Source organism: Plectropomus leopardus, chromosome 19 (assembly GCF_026936395.1).
Source record: "Plectropomus leopardus strain MGB_pleo_1.0 chromosome 19, ASM2693639v1, whole genome shotgun sequence".
Classification (NCBI taxonomy): domain Eukaryota; kingdom Metazoa; phylum Chordata; class Actinopteri; order Perciformes; family Serranidae; genus Plectropomus; species Plectropomus leopardus.
Genome location: NC_142194.1, coordinates 5018585 through 5038578, shown reverse-complemented (window position 1 = coordinate 5038578; position 19994 = coordinate 5018585). Strand labels below are relative to the sequence as shown.

The following is a 19994-nucleotide window of genomic DNA, read 5'->3' as shown; positions in this document are numbered from 1 at the left end:
TAAGTTGAGTACATTCACGCTACTTTATACTTCCACTCCACCATATTTTGCAGGGCAATATTGTACTTGTTACTCTGACTGTACTTAAGTTAAGGAACGTTTGTTATTTATGTGAAGGGAGGGGTCGGTGAATAAAGGCGTTTAAATACAAACTAAATACAAAAAACAGCCATTTATAGTCGCATGGCCAACTATAAATGGCTGTAATTTGCATTAGTTTGCCTATTTGTTTATTTTATGTATCAATTATGTATTATTTTATTATTTCTTAATTTATTATTGTATTTATTTATTAAAAACTAATCCCTCCAAACTTTGAGAGGGAAGGTGATGATGCAAAGAGGGGGACACATGTCAAATTTTTAAGTACTGGGGAGGGACTTACATTTTTATTTTGTCTTAGGGGGGATACAACTTTATATGACTGTGTATTGTATTTATTTTTTTTATTAATTTAATATATTTTTTATTATTTATTTATTAGCTACTTATTAATTTAATTTACTTTGAAAGACAAAAAATATCCTTCCAAACCTAGATTTTCAAAATCACCCATTTATCATATCCAGAAACTGTAAAAACTGAAATTATCGATGGATTTTCACGTTCGACAGTTTTTGAGCACTTCCCCCCCCATTTTTGGTTTTTGTTTCATTTTTCTTATTAATTTTATGTTTTTATTATTAATTTAAATGTATTTGGCTAATGTTTATTATTTATATTTAAAGAAAGCATGCCTCCCAAACCTGACATGTTCTTTAAAATCACTTAAATTACTAGTTATGGTAGCCAGGAAGTGTGGAAACTGAAATTATTGTTGGATTTTCATCTTTCCGACACTCTTGGAGCACATTATAATCGATAAAAGCTTCTGTGAGAGAAAAAACAAATCTGAGCTGAAAATGATGATATTTCATCAAAATCACTTTATTCTACATCTGATTTAAAATTAGCTTTTATTTTTGGTACTTTAAGTATATTTTGATACTAATACTTTTATACTTTTACTTCAGTAAGATTGTAAATGCATGACTCTTACTTGTAATGAAGTATTTTTATACTGTATTACTGCTATTTTTACTAAAGTACAAAATCTGAGTACTTCTTCCACCACTGCACTTAAGTACTGAACTGAAGTACAATACATAAGTACTGTGTACTCAAGTATTTCAATTACATTTTAATCAAGACTTACACTCCACAATATTTTAGAGGCTTACATTTTACTTTTTATTCTACGACTAATAATTTGGCAGCTACAGTAAGTAGTTAAAAAGCAAATTATGCATTTTATATATATATATATATATATATATATATATATATATATATATATATATATATATATATATATAAAACACAAATAAAATGCATTGTTGAAATTATACAGCCCAAAGGTGTACTTTTTTTCTTCTAACAGTATTTTGACATTGATATATTTTGCTTCTTTTATTTAAGTAACAGTGGATGTGCTGTATGCAGCATGGCTACGTCTAAACACAGTTTAAGTGGAAATAAATGGCATAATGTTGCTCAATTTTGGATTTGGGCACTTGAATGACAATCAAATGCTCATTTTCCTCCATTTTTTGAGCAGGTGATCAGACACGTGTAACGAGTGTTGTTTTTATGTAAATATTTCATGTTGGCTAGAGAATACCAAAATATAACACAGAAATATTTAAACACACTGCATCTTATTTTAAGTTTTATGTTCCCAGTTCAATGTTTGTTTTTTGTTTTTAACTTTTTGTGTGTTTTGGGTAACGGACGGTCACAGCACCAAAATCCCCCTCTCCGAATATTAATATTTTTCTGCACCTGTTATACCTTTCTTTCTACTTAAAGTTTAAAACAAAACCAAACAGCATTAAGAAAACGTTGCTTTTAATGAGGACACATTTTCATGGTTCCACTAGTGTGAATCGCAGAGCAACAGATACACAGACAAGTGAAAGTTGTCCAAAGTTATAGTACAAAATCTATCAAACATACTCTGTTCAATCTGTGTAATCTGACGAGTATCGACTAATAAGACTCTTATGATCCCATCAGGTCCCTGTTCAGGCATTAACCTTTAACATTATTCTGTTAAAATTTACAGAATCAAAATAAATAGTCCGCAGTTTTGAATCTACTCACAGAAGATAGTTTTTAAAACTTCTGTCTTAAAGAGCAAAAAACAAAGTTTTCTTTTTGTTACTGTTTTAGTGCGGTGGAAAGCAAATATCTCGGGGTTTCCTAAAAATAATGACACTAAAATTCCCACCAAACAAGTTTGTGCGGAAACTGCAGGGAAAAATTTACAATGTGTACAAATTTAAAATTTGGAGCGAACGCAGCGACTTCATCACCGCCGTCGAAACATTTTTGTTCCCTTTCTGTGACGTCACGTGACTCAGCGGCGTCTGAAGGCGCGGGAGATTCTCCAGGCGTTCGGCTCCTCGTAGCGGTTGTAGAGAGGCTCGAGCCGCTGTTGTTTCTTCTGCTTGCTGAGGCGCGTCGGGTCGGACACTTTGAAGAAGGCGGGAGAAAACTCCACCAGCCAGCGAGGGTCGATGGTGGTCACCTCCCGCATGTACTCCTTAGTGGTCAGGACCAACTCGTGGTACACAACCCTGAAAATGAGAGAGGAGGGACGTCACGAGGCTGGTTTTACATTTGGAAATTAAAGAGGGAGTTTGGGTTTTAAAGCGGGTTGGATGAGGACTCATCTACAGTCGGTGTGTTAGTAGAAAGCAGACGGGGGCTCCTATTTTGGAGAAGCAGGAAGCAGCACAGGCACAGAAGCTACGGCCTGGACCACGTGAGCGGCGTTTTTCGTTTGTTTTGTCTCTCTAGTGCCGGCGTTCACAGGTTTGAGCAGGTTTTTTCAGACAGATGCAGTTTTCAGCAGAAAATTGGTATTTTTCTGAACATATTGACATTATACCAGCAACATTAAACCGTTCACTTTAGTGTCTTTACCTGTGAATTATCTCATGGACAAGAAAATAAAGACAGATATTAATTATTTTTTAACACTGTGGAAAAATGTGTTGGAACAATTTAATTTTAAGTAGTAATCAACTTAAACATGTTTATTATGATGTTAGCAGTATTTAATACTTTTAAATAATGTGAAAAACTTATTTTTTAAAATGAGAAATCAACAAAAAACTGTGTGTTCATAAATATGGTAATCAAATACTTAATTACCATAATTATAAACTTTTTTTAGGTCGATAAACCAAACAAGGTTTCCACATTATCTCAAAGAAATTCTAAATTGTTACATAGTTAATTATCATATTTATGAACAGATGATTTAAGTTTTAACTCATAAAAAAGGTGTTTTTTTTCATTATTTAGAACTAACTTTTAATTATTAAATTTGAACTCAACACTTCCTGTATGCATTTCAAATTAAAAGCCCTCTAGAGTTTCTGCAGACACAATCCCCTCATTTATTGACTTTTTATATGAAATAAACTAGCTAAAATGTTTTTATATAATCAGTTTAAGTGTGCACGTATTAGAAATATTGTCCCTGTTTTACGTTGCCGTTACACCGCCCTTTTCCGCGGCGTCCTTGTCTACCGCTGCTTTGATCAGTGTGTCATTGTTTTTGTCAGTGGGGTCTTGCGGCTTTAAAGAGAGCGCTGGAAACAGCTTCTCAGTTGGAAATCGCCTTCTGACAGCAAAGTAAAGTGTTGAAAATATTCTTAATGTAGCGTATAATTAAAGTGATATTGTTTTGTCTGCTGCTCCAAACTGAAGGTCTGCCCTCTCACGTCTATGTGTGTAACACACTGACTGCGGTTAAGTACCTCAGACAACCCCACTTAAAAACTGTCCTCTTAACCATCGTAAAAAGGACATTAATTCCTTGTTTTTGTGCTGAAAGGTTGGACAGAGATGCTGTCGTACCACTCAGGCTGGCGGTTGAACAGAGCACTGGAGGGGTGGATGTAAACAACTTGCTGGTCTATCAGGGTGCGGTAGCCCTCCTGAGGATCCTTTTTGGCTGCGTTCCTGAAGAAACCGCTGCAGATGGCTTTCTGGACCCGGACGGTTGCTTTGCCACAAGAAACCACGTCCAGTTTATGTCTGAGGAGAAGAGAGCATGTTGGAGGTTCATGAGAAACATTAAGGATAATAAAATAGTTACACACTCAGTTGTTAAAAAATGAACCCATACAATAAATGAAATTGAACAAGACAGTTAAAATGTTGATAAACTCATTCTCTCGGCATTCTGTGCACATAAACAATAAAAAAAAAGATATTTTAAATAATGTCTAAATTTAACAGGAGTATATTCATTTCAAAGGTCAAAGAAAATGACTTTATAACTCCACCAACACAGAATCTGAATAGTTTCAAACTACAACAGCCTGACTCAATACTCAATTTTTTTGGCCTGTGTTCAGAAACTTTTAACCTCAGCAACATCTTACCTGTCCATGATCCCCAGCATCTGTTTGCGGATATCCTGTGCTCGGCGCAGAGAGCGAGCCTGGATGAAGTTCTCGTAACACCAGGGGTTTGAGAACTTGTTGTTCTTCCAGGAGTTATAGACCGCCAGCAGCGTCAGGTGATCTCCCTCAGGCTGGTGAAACTTTGCCTTCTTCTGGTCCGCCAAGGCCTGCTTGTCCTTTAACACAGACAGAAGAGAGAAAAACAATTCAGAAAAACTTGATCTGTCAAAGTTGTATGCCTCCGTAAACCAGTGAAATTACACACACAGTTGACCTTTGAAACACAAACTGTCATTGTTTTATCCTATTAAACATTTGTGTGAAATTATGTCATAACTAGCATATTGATTCTTGCGTTATGGCCAAAAACAAGTTGTTTTTTTGGGTTGAAGTGACCTTCAACCACCAAAATCTAATCAGATCACTGTTGAGTCCAAGTGGATGTTTGTGACAAATCAAAAAAAAATCCCTCAAGGTGTTTTTGAGATATCACATTGAGAATGGGACGTACAGATGGACAACCTGAAAACATAATTCAGGCATAGATATCACCGGTACGGAGAAATAACAACACAAAGTTATTATTATTTTTTATCTTTTTATATATTCATATATTTTTAACAAAAACTATCAAAAAATAAAGAACATTCTCCGCTGATGACGCATAAGATGAGACAAATTCACATACTCCGTCTCATTCACATCTCCGGTCAACATGTCAACAGAAAACCACCGCTGTAAACCTGTAAAAGTCAGCTGAACATGCTAAATAAAGGCTGTAACTGCAGCCACGGCTCCCTGCTTTTCACAAACACAGACTCAAACTCTGGCTGCATATCTACTGCCTCTTTTGCTCCATTTGCCAAAATAAAACTGGATGTGACTGGCATGCTGTCGCTAAAACTATTTTTCTTGTTGGTCCTAATGGAGACACTGCGGAGTTCTGTCAACTTAAATAGTCAATAAAGAGGCAGAGGACACGTTGAAGGTCCAGTGTGTAGGATTTAGGGGCAACTATGTCAGAAATCATATGAAAATAAGAATCTTTATATCGACGCGGCGAGTGGGTCCTCTCAAAGTCTCATAAACAGACAAAAATAAATTACTGCAACCACGAGAGTTGTGTTCACACAGGCAAAACTGTCTATTACTCTATGCACAGACACAAAGCAAATGAAAACTTTTTTGACAATGACCAGCAATAAAAAAAAACACAGCACAGAAAGTGTTGTTATTTAGTCATATTAACGTTTAGTGGTGGACGTACCTTTGGTCTGTAGAAGACGTTCTGCACAGACAGCATTGACACGATGGTGAGCATCTCCTCACTGCAGCCCAGATGGACGGACATGATCAACATCTTACACAGCATGGGCTCCAGAGGAAACTCGGCCATCTACAGGACAGAAACGAGGAGAGGAAAAGATTATAAGCGGGGCAATTCTGAAAAATGACGATAAGAAGGAAGTGGTGGGGATAACACAAAAACTAAGCAACCAAATACTGGTACATAATTAGATTAATCAAACTTCAAAGTGCATAAATGTGATTTAATATAGATTTATTCTCTTCATCTTCTTAGAGGAGGGAAAACTACTGAGTGAAAGTATTCCTCACCCTCCTGCCGAGCCGTGTGAGTAAGCCTTCATCATCCAGAGCGCCCAGCGTGTAGAGCTGCTCCATGGCTGTGATCAGTGTCTCCATGGGAGGAGCGTCCATGAAGTCAAAGGACAGGAGGTCATTGATGCCCATGGCCTGGTGGAGGAATTTAGGAAGATACAAATGTATCACAACGTTAACGTGAAGGCTAACAAGTTTTGGTCTTTATTTTTTAATAATAAAATGATACTGCACTGCAAACACAAGAGAGGGAAATTCTCCGAAATGAACCAGTTACTTTATTTAGCTGATTCAGTGGCACAATACTGGAAACATGCACACATTTTGACTGCTGTCACAGTGAAAATGGGAATGACATAATCCGAAAATGCTGACTGACTGTTTACCTTCAGAGAGAGCACAGTGCTGGCTAAGTTGGTCCTCTGGATTTCGGGCACGTTGGTGGTCAGCATCTCGTCTCTGTAGGCTCTTTCTGTGTAGAGTCGGTAACATTTCCCCGGGCCTGTTCTGCCGGCTCGACCTGCCCTCTGCTTCGCCTGAGCCTGAAAGAGACATTTTAAAACAATTCAGTACGGTAGCCAACTGCTTCCATATATATCACAAAAAGTTCAGGAAACATTTGGTGCTGTTCTCTCGCAATATCGAGTACATCATAAAAATGTTGTACCTGTGAGATGGGAGTCACCACCAGCTGGTCGATGCCGGTTTTAGAGTTGTAAACTTTCTGCTTGACAAAACCAGGATCCACGACGTAATAGATTCCATCGATGGTCAGAGACGTCTCTGCGATGTTTGTGGCAATGACAACCTAAAGAAAAAAAAACATTAAAAATGATTCAACATTTTACCAAATAAATAAATAAATACAAGAGCCTATTAAACTCAACCTAAGTCTCCTCTTTTTACACTTAACCACATATTTTAAGAATAGCCTGTAGGTGTTTTAAGTGGCTTTCATGAGACTGTAAAATGAAAACAAACAAAAAAACAATTGTAAGCATGGGTAGGTTCGTATGTTGATCTTGTGTATTACCAGTTGACCTTTTTTCTTTCTCTCTTTTTTTAAATGAGTTGCACAATTACTGTATATTTATGAATCTTATTCGGTAGTTTTTATTTAATTTATTTATTTATCATTACTTTGCTCCTCAGGCGGGGGATTGTTTTTCTCCAACTTTAAATATTGCAGAATATTTTTAAGGCTTATTATTTATCTATTATTATAACAATTTGTCTTTCTGTGTATAAAAAATCAATTGTAAAATGACACAATTCCCACTGGAGACCAATGAAGATGAATTCTGGTACAGTGCAGCATTGCCATAGAAACTTATTACATATGTATATTTCCAGGACTTCAGTTAAATGTAGGCACCTTTCTGCTGCCTGGGGGTGCAGGGTCAAAGATCCTGGTCTGCATCTCACTGGGCAGAGCCGAGTAAACTGGCAGAATAATCAGTTCGGGAACATCAGGCCCGAGAGACTTCATCCTCTCGTACAGGATCTCACAGGCCGTGTCGATCTCTTCCTGTCCAGTCAGAAACACCAGGATGTCACCTGGACAGAGAAGAAGAGAGAAACAGATTTTAAGGTGGACTTATGTTTAAATCTACGGGTGAAAGGAACATCTGTGTGTTTTAAAGACGGTAAAATCGTACCAGGAGGTTCAGTCAGATGGATCTGCATGACTGTGATGAGGCTGGCGTCCAGGTAGTCCGTCTCCGGCTCTTTGGTGTAGAGAACCTCCACCGGATACGTCCTTCCCGGGATGGTGAAGATGGGCGCTTCGTAGAAATACTGGGAGAACTTCACGGCATCGAGTGTGGCTGATGTCACAATCAGCTTCATGTCTGTGCGTTTCTGTACAGTCTGAGAGAAACGAAAATAATTTTACTTTCCTGAAAAACCAACTTAGTTCAACTGAAAGTATGAAAAACCTCTACTCATGTTGCTCACCTTCTTGAGTAGACCAAAGAGGACATCAGTGTGGATCGTCCTCTCGTGAGCTTCATCCAACATGATGATGGCGTACTGTCCCAGTTCAGAGTCGATCAGACACTCTCTCAGCAGCATACCGTCTGTCATGTACTTGATCACCGTCTCAGGGCTGGTGCAGTCCTCGAAACGGATGGTGTAACCCACCTGGAGCAAAACGATATTCATATAAGCCCTCTAGTGATAAAACCAAGTATTTTCCAAAACATAAAGTAAGCTGGTCGACATGCTCTCGTCCAAACAAATTGTTACTGACTGGACAATCACTGGTGTTACTCTCATGAGGCCACGTCCCCCAAAAATCATTTTTTTCCCATCTGAAGACAGTCTGTCTTTGTGGTGTTCCTCCCCTCCCTACAGTTTGGCAATATTTTACCAAAAAGTTGAACACTTTTCAACTTTTAATTAAACTTTTAATTAGAAAAAAAGATAAATTATCACAGAAGACAATTAGTTTCTGATCTGTCTGTATTGATCAATGTTATTAAGTTTCCAAAAAGACGCGTTGGAGCAGCTCAATGGTTCGCCTCTGGGCAAAGAAGTCAGTCATTTTCATATTAGGTAAGATTGATTCATACTGTGTCCAAATATGACTGCAGGAGCATTAAGGCGTTCGTCTACAGAGCAAACAAACAAGAGGACGATGGTAAACACATGCGTGAGAACCGACAGCTTTGTCTGCACAGATGATGAAGTGGGACTGTTACTTTGAGTGACGCTGCTCGCCATTGTTGTTATTGTTGTCCTCCTACTCGTCGTAATGTTCACCGTTCTCATAGGATCCGCACAATGCCAGTTTACACGACACATTGATTGAGCAGTACACAGAATTTCCGTTAAGCAATTTTCTTCAATTGCCTTCAGCGCTATAATCATCATCCAATAGGAAATCAATACATGATGAAGAACTCACCTCTTGCCCGAGACAGCAACCGTACTCCTCAGAGACTCTCTTGGCCACTGACATGGCGGCCACACGACGGGGCTGCGTACAGCCGATCTTCCCCCTGGTGGTGTAACCTGCCTCCGCCAAATACTGAGTGATCTGTGTGGTCTTACCGGAGCCCGTCTCTCCAATCACAATCAGGATCTGGTTGTCATGAACAGCCTGTGAGGGATTAACGGAGAGCAAATGTTATTAACTGGCACTTAACTTGCAGCCATTCCCTCTTTTGCATTTTATCTTTATGAGCAACAGAACAAAGCTAACATCCGTTAAAAAGTAATGAAATTAGAGATGATGCATCTCCCTGCGCTGCAGCATTGGTACTGTATTATTTCTTTAGCCACATTTCTGCAGGGGACATCTGAAATCATACTTACAGCACCAGAGAAAATTAAACAAAATTGAAGAAATCTGGTGATTTGCATTTCGCAGATGTTTCCATTCAGCACGTCTCAAAGCATAAATGTGCTTTAAGCATCAACATCTGCTTGTTAAAAGGATAATTACATTTCCAACAGAACCCAATCAGAATTAATTATAAACCCCCATGTGAAGCATTAAACCAAAATCTGTGAACGGTCCCCCTTTGGATTTTTTGTTTCCAAACTGTGACGGACCTGAATGAGCTGCTCCTTCAGCTTGTAGATGGGCAGACTCTCCCTCTGCTCCAGGATGGAGAGCTGCGTCTTCTTTCCATAAGAGGCCTTGTTGCCACCAAAAGCGTGCTTCTTCCACTCTGGGATGTCGTTGGGCATCATGCCAATACCTCTCATGTTAGCGGCAATCTGCCTACCATCAACTGTAAAAGAGGAGAAGAAGAAGAAGCAGAAGCGTGCTTTAAAATTTAGAAAAACTGTGTTCAACACTTCAATTAATGGCACATTCCCACTGCACGGTTCAGCTCCAACGACTCAACTCTCTTTTTTTGCTTTTCTCCATCTCATTTTCCACTGTGGATAGTGCAGCCTCAGTGTAGGCAGGATTTAAAACTGATTGCCATAACAACGCTGCACAAAGCTGAGTCTAGAGTCTTATCATGAATTCATGAGCAATAGCCAAAAACATGTTTTCTGAGATCATGGTGTCCTTGATCTTTGACCCCCAAATTCCTATTAGTTCATCCCCGAGTCCAAGACATTTGTGCCAAATTTCAGGAAATTCCTTCACAGCCTTCTTGAGATATTCAATGTTCATGAGGAACATGTGCCTCTGACCTTTGACCTTTACAATACAATCAGTTTATTGTTGAGTCCAAGTGGACGTTTGTGTGAAATCTTAAGAAATTCTGCAGCGTTTCAACTCAATGTTAAAGCTAATTCGCCTGGAACCTTGACCTTAAGGTGATACCAAAAAAGTACCGAGTCCTCAGGTACTATACACAACTTTTAATGACAGAAAACCCCCCAAAAGACACCGCTGAGTTAAGAAGAGCCATGCTGCATCATGCTTTGGAAATTCTGCAAAATCTCATCACATCAGTAGCTACATCACTGTCAGATCTGCACGGTTCTAGCAGGATAATGCCCACTTTTGGAAACTGCCTGGACCACCTGGGGCCATGGAGAGGATACAAGAACACTGAACCGCAGTAAGATTTTTTCATCCGGACAGATACGGAGGCTGCAGGAAGCCAGATTAGCATCTCCAGCACTGGCAAGCCTGAGGGGGCAGCCTGCCATCATGGAGCGAGTTTCGTGTCTGACTCAAACTTGGCTGCATTTTTGATAACGACGAGCAAACACGCAGATTGTGCTCCAAAATGGATTCAGATATTTAAAGTTTTGCTGCCAAAAGAACAGATAAAACTCAAATATATATTCAAATCAAATCTGAAGATGGAGGATAAGATGATCAGTATGCAAATTTCAAGCTGGCAGATGTTTTTTATTGCATACACAGGGATTTGATAAATTGTACTTCACCGTCAACATCTGTGACTTAGAAATTACTTAATGAGCACATCTAATGGATTTCTTACCGTCTGGCAGCGGGTCGACCCAGTGTTTATTCAGCCCCATGGGGATGGAGTCCATCTCTGCCTCTCGTGCAGCCTGCTTCAGCTCCCGTCTCTCCTTCGCCAGAGCGCTTTGCATCATGGCTGCTTGAGACAGAGAGCCATCTGGATTCTACAGGCAGAGGAAACACAGGGCCACGCTGCTTAACTGTATATTTTATAGACTATAGATGCTCTGAACATATGCACACCCACCGAAAAACATGCTGAACGGCTCCTCAGTCAGTTAGACAAACAAATTATTTTTCCAGACAAGAATTGTTCTACTACATATTTCGGCATCCTCGCTTAAATCATCAGTTGACACCAACGGATCAGATGACATTTCAGACTATTAAAATCGATTCTAAACTGTAGTCTCTCCTCTGCAGAGGCTGACAAGGTCAAACGTGCTGCAAGAGCCCAAAACAGTTTTAGTTTTTGTGCCAGAGGTTGAGGGTGGGTGGGAAGCTAGGAGTAAATTCTATTTGGCATCCGTAACATTCATTGTATTTTGCTCTTATCGTTGAAAATTCAATACAGATATCAGACAAAAAATAAAAAATAAAAATACAGAAACAAAGAAACACAAACCCCCAAAACAAATACAAAAGAAAAAGAATAACCATATGAGTGAATTTGTTTTTTAAGTGGGAAGAAAAGTGGAATGAAGAGCAGACATAAAAAGCTATGCATCCTTTTTTTTACATTTGAATTTAGGCTTTTACAATCATAAAAAAGCAACAGATCTCTGAGGCTATTTAGGCGAGGTCACGCAAATGTATTTAGAAAGCACATTTCATACCCAAAGGCAACCCGAAGTGCTTTACACATTAATCAAATCAAAGTTTATTGTTGTCCAATCACAAAGCATGCCCCAAAGGCCTGTGCAAATAGTAAATTCAATTCGATTTCAATTTGATCTTTTAAGTCCGACGTCACAAATAATAACTAGCCTCAAAGGGCAACACACGACATCACGACACACGAAAGCTGCACGACGTTTCTCCTACTGGAAATGTTTTTTCCTTGTCAGACACAGTACTCCTCTGCGTATTTAGCAAACTTTGTGATAACATGTTCAGGCATATGTATCATACCTTTACAATCTTGACGGGGCTCATGTCCATGCTCTGTTTGGTGTGTCCCCTCAGGAATGGGGGCTCCTCTTCAACCAGCTCAATTTCCAAATCTTCATCTGAATGAACGAGTGAACAAGATCAATGAGCAGCAGCACCAGCATATTAAAATACTCGCAGTGACAATGCTAACATGCTATACCCAGTTGTATAAATTCGCAGTAAGGTTGGCCTTAATTTTTTAAACATTTTTAATACTTTAAGCAATGAATTTCTTACCCTCTTCATCATCGACTTTAGGAAGGATCCCTGTCTCGTCGTCAAAATCAGGGAACTCTTCTTTGGAAAGGACGTTGGCAGCAATCATCTGAGGGCAGACAAAGAGTATTTTGATTTTTATATGATTTATTTTGAACATGTAAAAAATAAAATAGAGAAATGATTATACAAACAAGCAGACAGAGTGAAGAGAGTTGCAAACTTACTTAATTCAACCTTTTCTTCTTGAATTTTAATTAACCAGCTTCCTTATTTATTTAAATCTACTCTAATTAACTAAACATATCTGCAGTGACCGACATACCAAAAACCAAACATCTCCGCTTTTACATTATTTACATAAAAACGAGGAAGATAAACTAGGAAAAAATAAACATTAAGTAAATAAATAAATAGTAACTCCTGTAAACACTACTGATGTAAATTAACAGTCCTGCTGACTCTCACATATTTACATTTGTATTTTACGCTGATGTTCATTAATAAGCTGTCTCCTTTTTAAATAAAAAAATAAATCACAAGTGATTAAGAGAAGCTCACAAAACAATTCAGAGTTTTTCCTCAAAGATTTATGTGGCCTTAATGTGCAGAAATACACTGTGCAGACTCACCTGTTTTATCTCCCACTTCTCTGGGTCGGAAATTTTGGTGAGCCTCTTGCGCTCCAGCGTGTCGTCCTGCTCCAGCTCGGGGGCGTGGCCCAGGTTCAGGTTGCTCGGCCGGTCGGGGTTCCTCATGGAGATCTCCTCCCCTCCGTCTGGGCCAACGTTTCTCCTCCTGTTGGGGTTCAAGTCTTCTCCAGTCTCCTGATCCACATCCTGGCAGAGAAAAGAAGGAAAATTTAAACCTTTTACATGCTGAAAATTCAAGAGATAACCTGAGAGAAGATCCCAGGACAATAAAACAGTACATACTCTCTGAATATCTCAGGAGAAATTCAGAGCAGCTTAATTACTAATTTAGTTGATAATGACTCACTGGCTCAAACAATTACCTGTTCTGGTATTGAGGGAATATCAGATTCAATTAATCACACACACAATTTTAAATCAATTAAGCACTAATGCAGCAATCAAGATCTCAATTTTCCAACCTGGGTCACTGTCAGATTTCAATTACTCTGTTCTACTTCTGATAAACTTCACAGAAAACAGTTCAGAAAGTTGCTGTTTGCTCTTCTCACCTTCATACTGAGGCTGGTCTTGGAGCCGGTGAATGACAGCACCTTGATTTTGACTCTTTGACCTTTGCTGACGACATCGGCCACATTGGCCACTCTGCCTTCTCTACGCAGCTCGGAAATGTGGACCAGACCCTCCCATCGTTTCCTGCACACATACGACATACAACATGTTTAGTATATATGAATATGTGTGTATGTGTAAATTCAGTGCAACAAATATATGTACATGTATGTTTATATGTACATGTATATTGATATGTGTGTAATCCTGAGTTTTTAATTATGTAAGTGTATGTATATATGTTAGAGATGAAGTTCAAAAAATATTTTACTGATAAGCTGAGAAGGGGAAGGAAATAATGAAATAACGCATCCTCCTACTTCAAACATGTAAGATGCAATTTCTTGTAAATTATTAGAATCTATTTATTGGGTTTTTTATATAGGTTATGATCCATTTCTGTTGTAGCCATTTTGTTTAATTTTTTATCTTTTTCTGTTTGTTTTACATGTTTGAAATAAATATCTATACATCCATCATCGAATGGACAACTTTACTGGCAGAATAACAATAAAAAAATGCATTTTCTTTTTGGTAATTTGCGCTCCTTCGCCATGCTTGTTATCGCAAGAGAAGTCGCAGAACATCACTCAGTGGAAAAGCAGTCATCTTACAACTGTGTTTCACTTAAGTTTTGTGCAAATCTGTTGTGGAAACTACTTCCACACAAAAAGTTCTAGCTTGAAAAATACCCAAGTTTTCCTTTCATACTGACCTTAATCCTTCCAGCTGCACAAAGCATCCAAACTGCATGATACTGGTGACTTTGCCGTTGTAGATGTCACCAACAGAAGGTTCCTCTGGCGGCGGGCGGTCCACATGTTTGTCTTTCCAGCGGTCAGAATCTCTGTCTTGGTCTTTTCTGGGGCTCGGTGAGCGCTCGGACCAGCGAGAAGATTTGTCTCTTCTTTTGCCTCGATCTCTGTCTCTGTCTCTATCTCTATCTCTATCTCGATCTCCGTCTCTATCTCTGTGCCGATCTCTGTCTCTGGAGCGAGATCTGGACCTGGAGCGAGAGCGATGTCGTCTCTTCCTGTCCTTTTCCCGATCTCTGTCTCTGTCTCTGTCTCGATCTCTGTGTCTGTCTTTTTCTCTGCTTCTGCTGCGACTTCTGCTGTGGCGTCTGCTCTTTTCTGACCGGCGAGAATCACTGCGTAAAAAGTGTGATGAAGTAAAAACCATGAGCCACTGATGACATGTTACGAAGAAAAGGTGAATTCACACAATAAATTTCATGGTAGAAGTACATATGTTTGCTGGTGGTGGCATTTTTGTTTCCTATATTTAACAAAGCAACAACATTCACATGTTAACTTTCTATTTTAAGACTGCAAACAAAAATTGGTCTCACCTGCTCTTGCTGCTCTTGGTATCTGTTCCACTGACACTGGGCATAAACATCTCCAGCTCCTTCATGGCATCAGCTGCTACTTTTACGTCATCTTCATCTAGTAGCCTCTGAGAGAGTCAGTCAAATAAAACAATTATCACCACAGAATTATTCAACTTTCACAAGGTAATATCATGTTTAGTTTTCACATCAAATTATTTTTTGATATTGTTCACAAAAGCAGATTTTAATATAAAATTTTAACCACCACAGCAATGCTGAGAGCCTCAACATACTGCACATGACTCCCATTTCATTGTAAAGAATCTTGTTAAAAACTATTTTAAAAACAATTTACCAGATATTTTTAGCTTTCTTGGCTTTGTGAGAGTGACGTCCAAAGTTGTTTCTGTTATCTTATATACAGTTCATAGATCATTTGTTTGACTTATAGATCACCGCAGACACGAGCATACAGGACATTAATCTTTTTCATCTAATTGAGGCAAACAACACAAAGTGCAATCAAGAGCGCATTGGTGGTAAACCGTGTAATCCGTGTTTAAAATGCAGGCATCCCACCCGCCTGTTAAGGAATCACTTATCACAGATTGTCAGTGGGAGTGTTTTGAGTCGGCACCAATCATGAACAATCACATTAAGCCCTCTCGTCCCATTTAACCCCAGGCAGCAGTAGTTAAAATGACAAAGTGATTATGAGGAGAAGAGTCAAGTTCAACTTCTCACATGAGAAAGCTTTGCTTGTGCTGGATGTGCAGAGATGCGACATGCAAACTCACAGGAGTTCATAAAGAATAAACACAATAAGAGAAATCACAAATGATATCGGTGGTCTCATTTTTATGTATAAATGTGCAATATCTAATTTTCTGCCGCTGGGAAATCTCTCAATAGAAATAATAACAAAAGATGCTGTCGTTGCAGTCAGTTTCTCTTGGTTTGATTTCCTTCAGTTTTCACTGCTCAGGAGGTTTTTTACCAAGAACTGAATTATCCGCACAGTTCTTTTGCGAAGAAACTGTGAGATTTAAAATATTCAATAAAAGTTTCTCTAATGCTGTTAAGCATGGCAGGGGCTGCTGTTGTGTTGCCACTAACATTTGCTCAGCTTGTTTCTCTGAAATCTTAAGATCCAAACATCAAGTGACTAAAATCCTTAATTTGGTCCATACCTATTGTTCTGTACAACCAGGATCTAATAAGTGTATTGTAGAAATCTGGCTTAAAACTGGATAAAAATTAAATTTATGACAGTTTCCCCGCAGACAGCTAAAACCACGGTGTGTACACACAAAGTTGGATATGACATCGCTGACAGCCAAATTCAGATCCTGTCCTTGATAAAATCCCCAAATTCTCTGAGTTTGAACACAGACGGATAAGTTTGGGAAAATGAAAATACACAACTCACAAAACAAATATCACTGCTCGAGTGATTTTTCAACATATCAAAGCAGACGCGTTACATGTTGTATCTTTAAGTCTCTGTTTTGGGTGAGTCCATGTGTAAAGATCATTTTTTACATTGATAGTGGAATTACAAACACATACTACCAGATAATGTGTTTAAGTCACGCACCTTTGGTGCTGGATCATTTGGTCGACACAGCGCAGGAAACAGCTCTTTCAACCTTTCCTTTTCTGTCTTCGGCTTGACCAAAGCCTCTGAGGCTGAAACAGACAGTTGATCATCATTTTAATTATTCCCAAGGAAGATTTTTATAGAAATCCCACTATGTGACACTGTACGAGGAAACTACAGGTATGAAGCAGTTACACAGCAATACGGAAAACATACAGTAAAGGACACACAGTAATTTGACTGAAAATGTCTCAAGGTAAAAGGTGCTTTTTGGCTCTTATAGGGGAACAGAAACTACATTGGGAATTCCATTATGTTATTCCCATTGCCTAAAAAAGTCGAATCAATATTTGTCAACATGAGCTACTCTTTCAAGGTCAGAAACTTGAAGAGGAAGTCTTGAATTTTTGATGTCATAGGGTATAACGTCTCCAGCTGCTCCATAGACAATGAATGGATGCCTGATTTTGTGGACCCACAGAATGTTTGTTTTCTTTTTTGTACCCAACTGAGCATTATTTTATGGCAGTGTTCAGTCCAGAAACAAAACATACAAATACACTGAATATTCCCCTGGCTGCTCGCAGTGCCATCAAGAACCTCTTTCACTGTTCTTTGTCTATGGAGCAGCTCCATACTTAACACCTTATGAATGAATGAATAAATCTTTTTATTTTGGTTACATGCATCATACAAAACAGCTTTTTTCACACATTTTTTCAATCAGTAACTGAAAAAAGGAACAGGCTGAAGCCCAAGTCTTATTTTTGCCTATTTTAAATCAACCAAAGGATGACCCCAAATAACACCACCAAAGAAATGAAATAAATTAATGAAAAATAAATCATTTTATTCTCCCTATGACATCTCAAATTTGAGTTTTAGCACAGTAGGATGTTTAGCTTGCTTATAAATACTTTGGAACTTTCTTAGCACAAGTCCACCGTTTAAACCATGTTCAAACAAAACAGTACCCAATCACATGTTTACTAGTTAAAATATGAAATTAAAATGTTCCCCTGTGTAGCAGAGAAATTATTTACTGTGAATATTACATGATATTTTCAATAGTAGCCAACATAACATGATTAAAACGTTTCTTTTGTGAAGTCAAGATTTATTTAAAGTTGACTGATATATTTAACTACAGTACATTTATACTCAATACTATTATTATTAGTAGTAGTAATAGCAATTGGAGTAGTATTGTTATTATAATCTTACCATGTAGCACTTTGAAATTTGTTCCAAATGAAAAGTACAAATAAAATCTATCATTATTATTATTAATGAACTTACCTTTACTCGTAGACGCTTTGGATGGAGGTCGCATTGTCTGAATGAGTCTGAGCAAATTACTGATGAGAGAATCCTACAATAAAAAATAAGAAAACATATTATTTACCAAGTAAAATTAGCTAGCTGTTTACGTTAGCTCGCTACATCACTTTAAGACTGTTAATTAAGTGCTTATCGTTAAACTTACTGTGAATTCTGCTCCATTTTGGAGCAAAAGACCTTTGAATCCATCAAATGTCGGTTGTTTTTCGGCAAGGTCGATGACAAACTCAGCTGCGAAACAACACAACAAACACATTACTTTTGAACAGGACATTAGCAGCCAAGTTAGCTAGCTTTCACGAACTTTGTTGTATTCAGAAAACTAAAGAAATAAAAACCAATGGTTTCTCTCAGTGTTTAGGTAATATAACAAGTAACGTTGCTTTAAGTGCTTAAACTTGTCGTAAAACACACAAGTTTACAGTGTTTACGGACAACTCTGAGGCTAGCTAACAACAGCGAGCCAGTTAGCAAAAGCTAGCTAGCTATCCCGGATTCTCCGTCTCGAGCGGCTACTTTCGGCCACAAAACACTCACCCAAATCTTTGTCACTTATTCCCAGATGGTTGTCAAGCTCCGTGCACACTTTAGACACCAAAGACAGATATTCAAGCTGCGAAAGCTCGTCAACTCCGCCGTCTGCCATTCTCCACGAGTCCTGTTTTGTTCAGAGAAAGTAGACAACGGTAGCCATATTAGATTTGGGCAACTTCCGCTTCCGTCTTTACGTCATGTACGTAACCAGTCTTACCCCAACTCGCCGCACGATGGCGATAAAATTACTAACAATGAACGTACAGTATCAACAACACTGGTGACTTCAGATGTGGGTTGTTTACTGTAAAATATAAATCGATCATTTAGGATTAATACAGTACGCATCAGTATTTTCAAAATAAAAGCGGAGGTTTATCCTTTTATGACAAAGTAAAATGAAAATAAAGCCTGCTGTCTTTGTCTTCTGAATTGTATATTGCCTTTGTAAATGTTTAATGCAGATTTTAAGCACATTTGGGCAAAGATATGATTGTGTGCAACATCTCCTGCAACTGTGTCCAAAAATATTCACATCTCAACTCATTTCATGCTCCATGTTTTATGTTCTGTCTGTGTACAGCTCCAGCTATAGCCCCTGGGATGCATGGCAAGAGCTACATTATGTCTAGCACAGCCTTGTTTCCTAAATAATTTGTTACAGTGCAATGAAGAATTTATTAACACTGATGGGTTTAAGTTATTTTAGACGTAGAAAAAGCATGTTGCAAATCCCGTTTTGCACAGATGGGATCCACGTGAATTTTACTGTACAGTAGGGGCAAAAGTATGATGACAGGTGTACTGATTTTCATAGTTTGGCCTAGTTCCAGTTCAGTAAAATCTGTTACAGCTTAGATAATATTTAAGACATGGGTGTGCTTCCAACTTTTAGGAAACTTTTTGGGGAAGACCCTTTTCTCTTTTATTGTTACATTGGCCTAATGCACAAAACAAGCCCCATAAAAAATATTTTTAGAGCTACAGTGGTACACAGAGCCCTGATCTCAATGCATCCAACCCCCTTTGGAATCAATTGTGCCCCAGTTGTTCTCGAACTTACTAATCTCTGCAAACAGGCTCCAAATTCTTCCCAGGAGCACCATATTGTATCAATGCCCATGTTTTTCTAATTAAATGTAAGACAATCTGGCTGTAATTTTTAAGGGATAATTCAGATTTTTTTGAAGTGAGGACGTATGAGGGACTTATCCATAGACAATATATTAAACACAGCAGATGTGAGTCGGCACACCCCAAGTTTAGAGAAGCAGGCTGAAATCCGACATGGAAGCTTAGTAATGTATTGCTGTGGTGGGGGGCAGCAACAAAACATATTTTAGCCAGCTAAAAAAAGAGTCATACTCAAAAAAATCAATATCAGTTTAAGTGTATGCTATATTGAGAATATTTTCACAGCTTTGCCTTAATGTCAGACAGTGATTTCTCATTGGAAAATGAAGCCATTATATTGCTCTCTTCAAAGCCAGACTCCTAAAAAAAAACCAAAAAAACAGTCATTTAATACACTCATTGTACACAGGAGCTGCTGGCCCCACATTGCTTAATT

The 19994-nt window shown here is 38.4% G+C and overlaps 1 protein-coding gene across 1 annotated transcript; it reads right to left on the bottom strand.

Moving 5' to 3' along the window:
* Positions 1 to 1870: 1870 nt before the first annotated feature.
* Positions 1871 to 18595, bottom strand: LOC121959013 (ATP-dependent RNA helicase DHX8). The gene is made up of 23 exons (XM_088070552.1): positions 18428 to 18595; positions 18036 to 18121; positions 17849 to 17921; positions 16547 to 16638; positions 14968 to 15074; positions 14332 to 14766; positions 13556 to 13700; positions 12984 to 13190; positions 12373 to 12460; positions 12115 to 12212; positions 11000 to 11147; positions 9639 to 9820; positions 8989 to 9183; positions 8037 to 8222; positions 7739 to 7949; positions 7456 to 7637; positions 6748 to 6888; positions 6467 to 6622; positions 6078 to 6215; positions 5728 to 5856; positions 4440 to 4636; positions 3910 to 4089; positions 1871 to 2618 (listed from the first exon to the last, which is right to left on the bottom strand). Exons 1-23 carry the CDS (start codon positions 18534 to 18536, stop codon positions 2399 to 2401), a joined length of 3705 nt encoding a protein of 1234 aa, XP_087926678.1. The 5' UTR covers positions 18537 to 18595; the 3' UTR covers positions 1871 to 2398.
* Between the last annotated feature and the right edge of the window lie 1399 nt (positions 18596 to 19994).

Coding starts and splice junctions, on each gene's coding strand:
- LOC121959013 (XM_088070552.1), bottom strand. CDS start 18,536: ATGGCAGACGGCGGAGTTGACGAGCTTTCGCAGCTTGAATATCTGTCT. Junction 13,191..13,555: donor AGACCAGCCTCAGTATGAAG/GTGAGAAGAGCA, acceptor TTTCTCTGCCAG/GATGTGGATCAGGAGACTGG. Junction 2,619..3,909: donor TTCAACCGCCAGCCTGAGTG/GTACGACAGCAT, acceptor TCTCATTTTCAG/GGTTGTGTACCACGAGTTGG.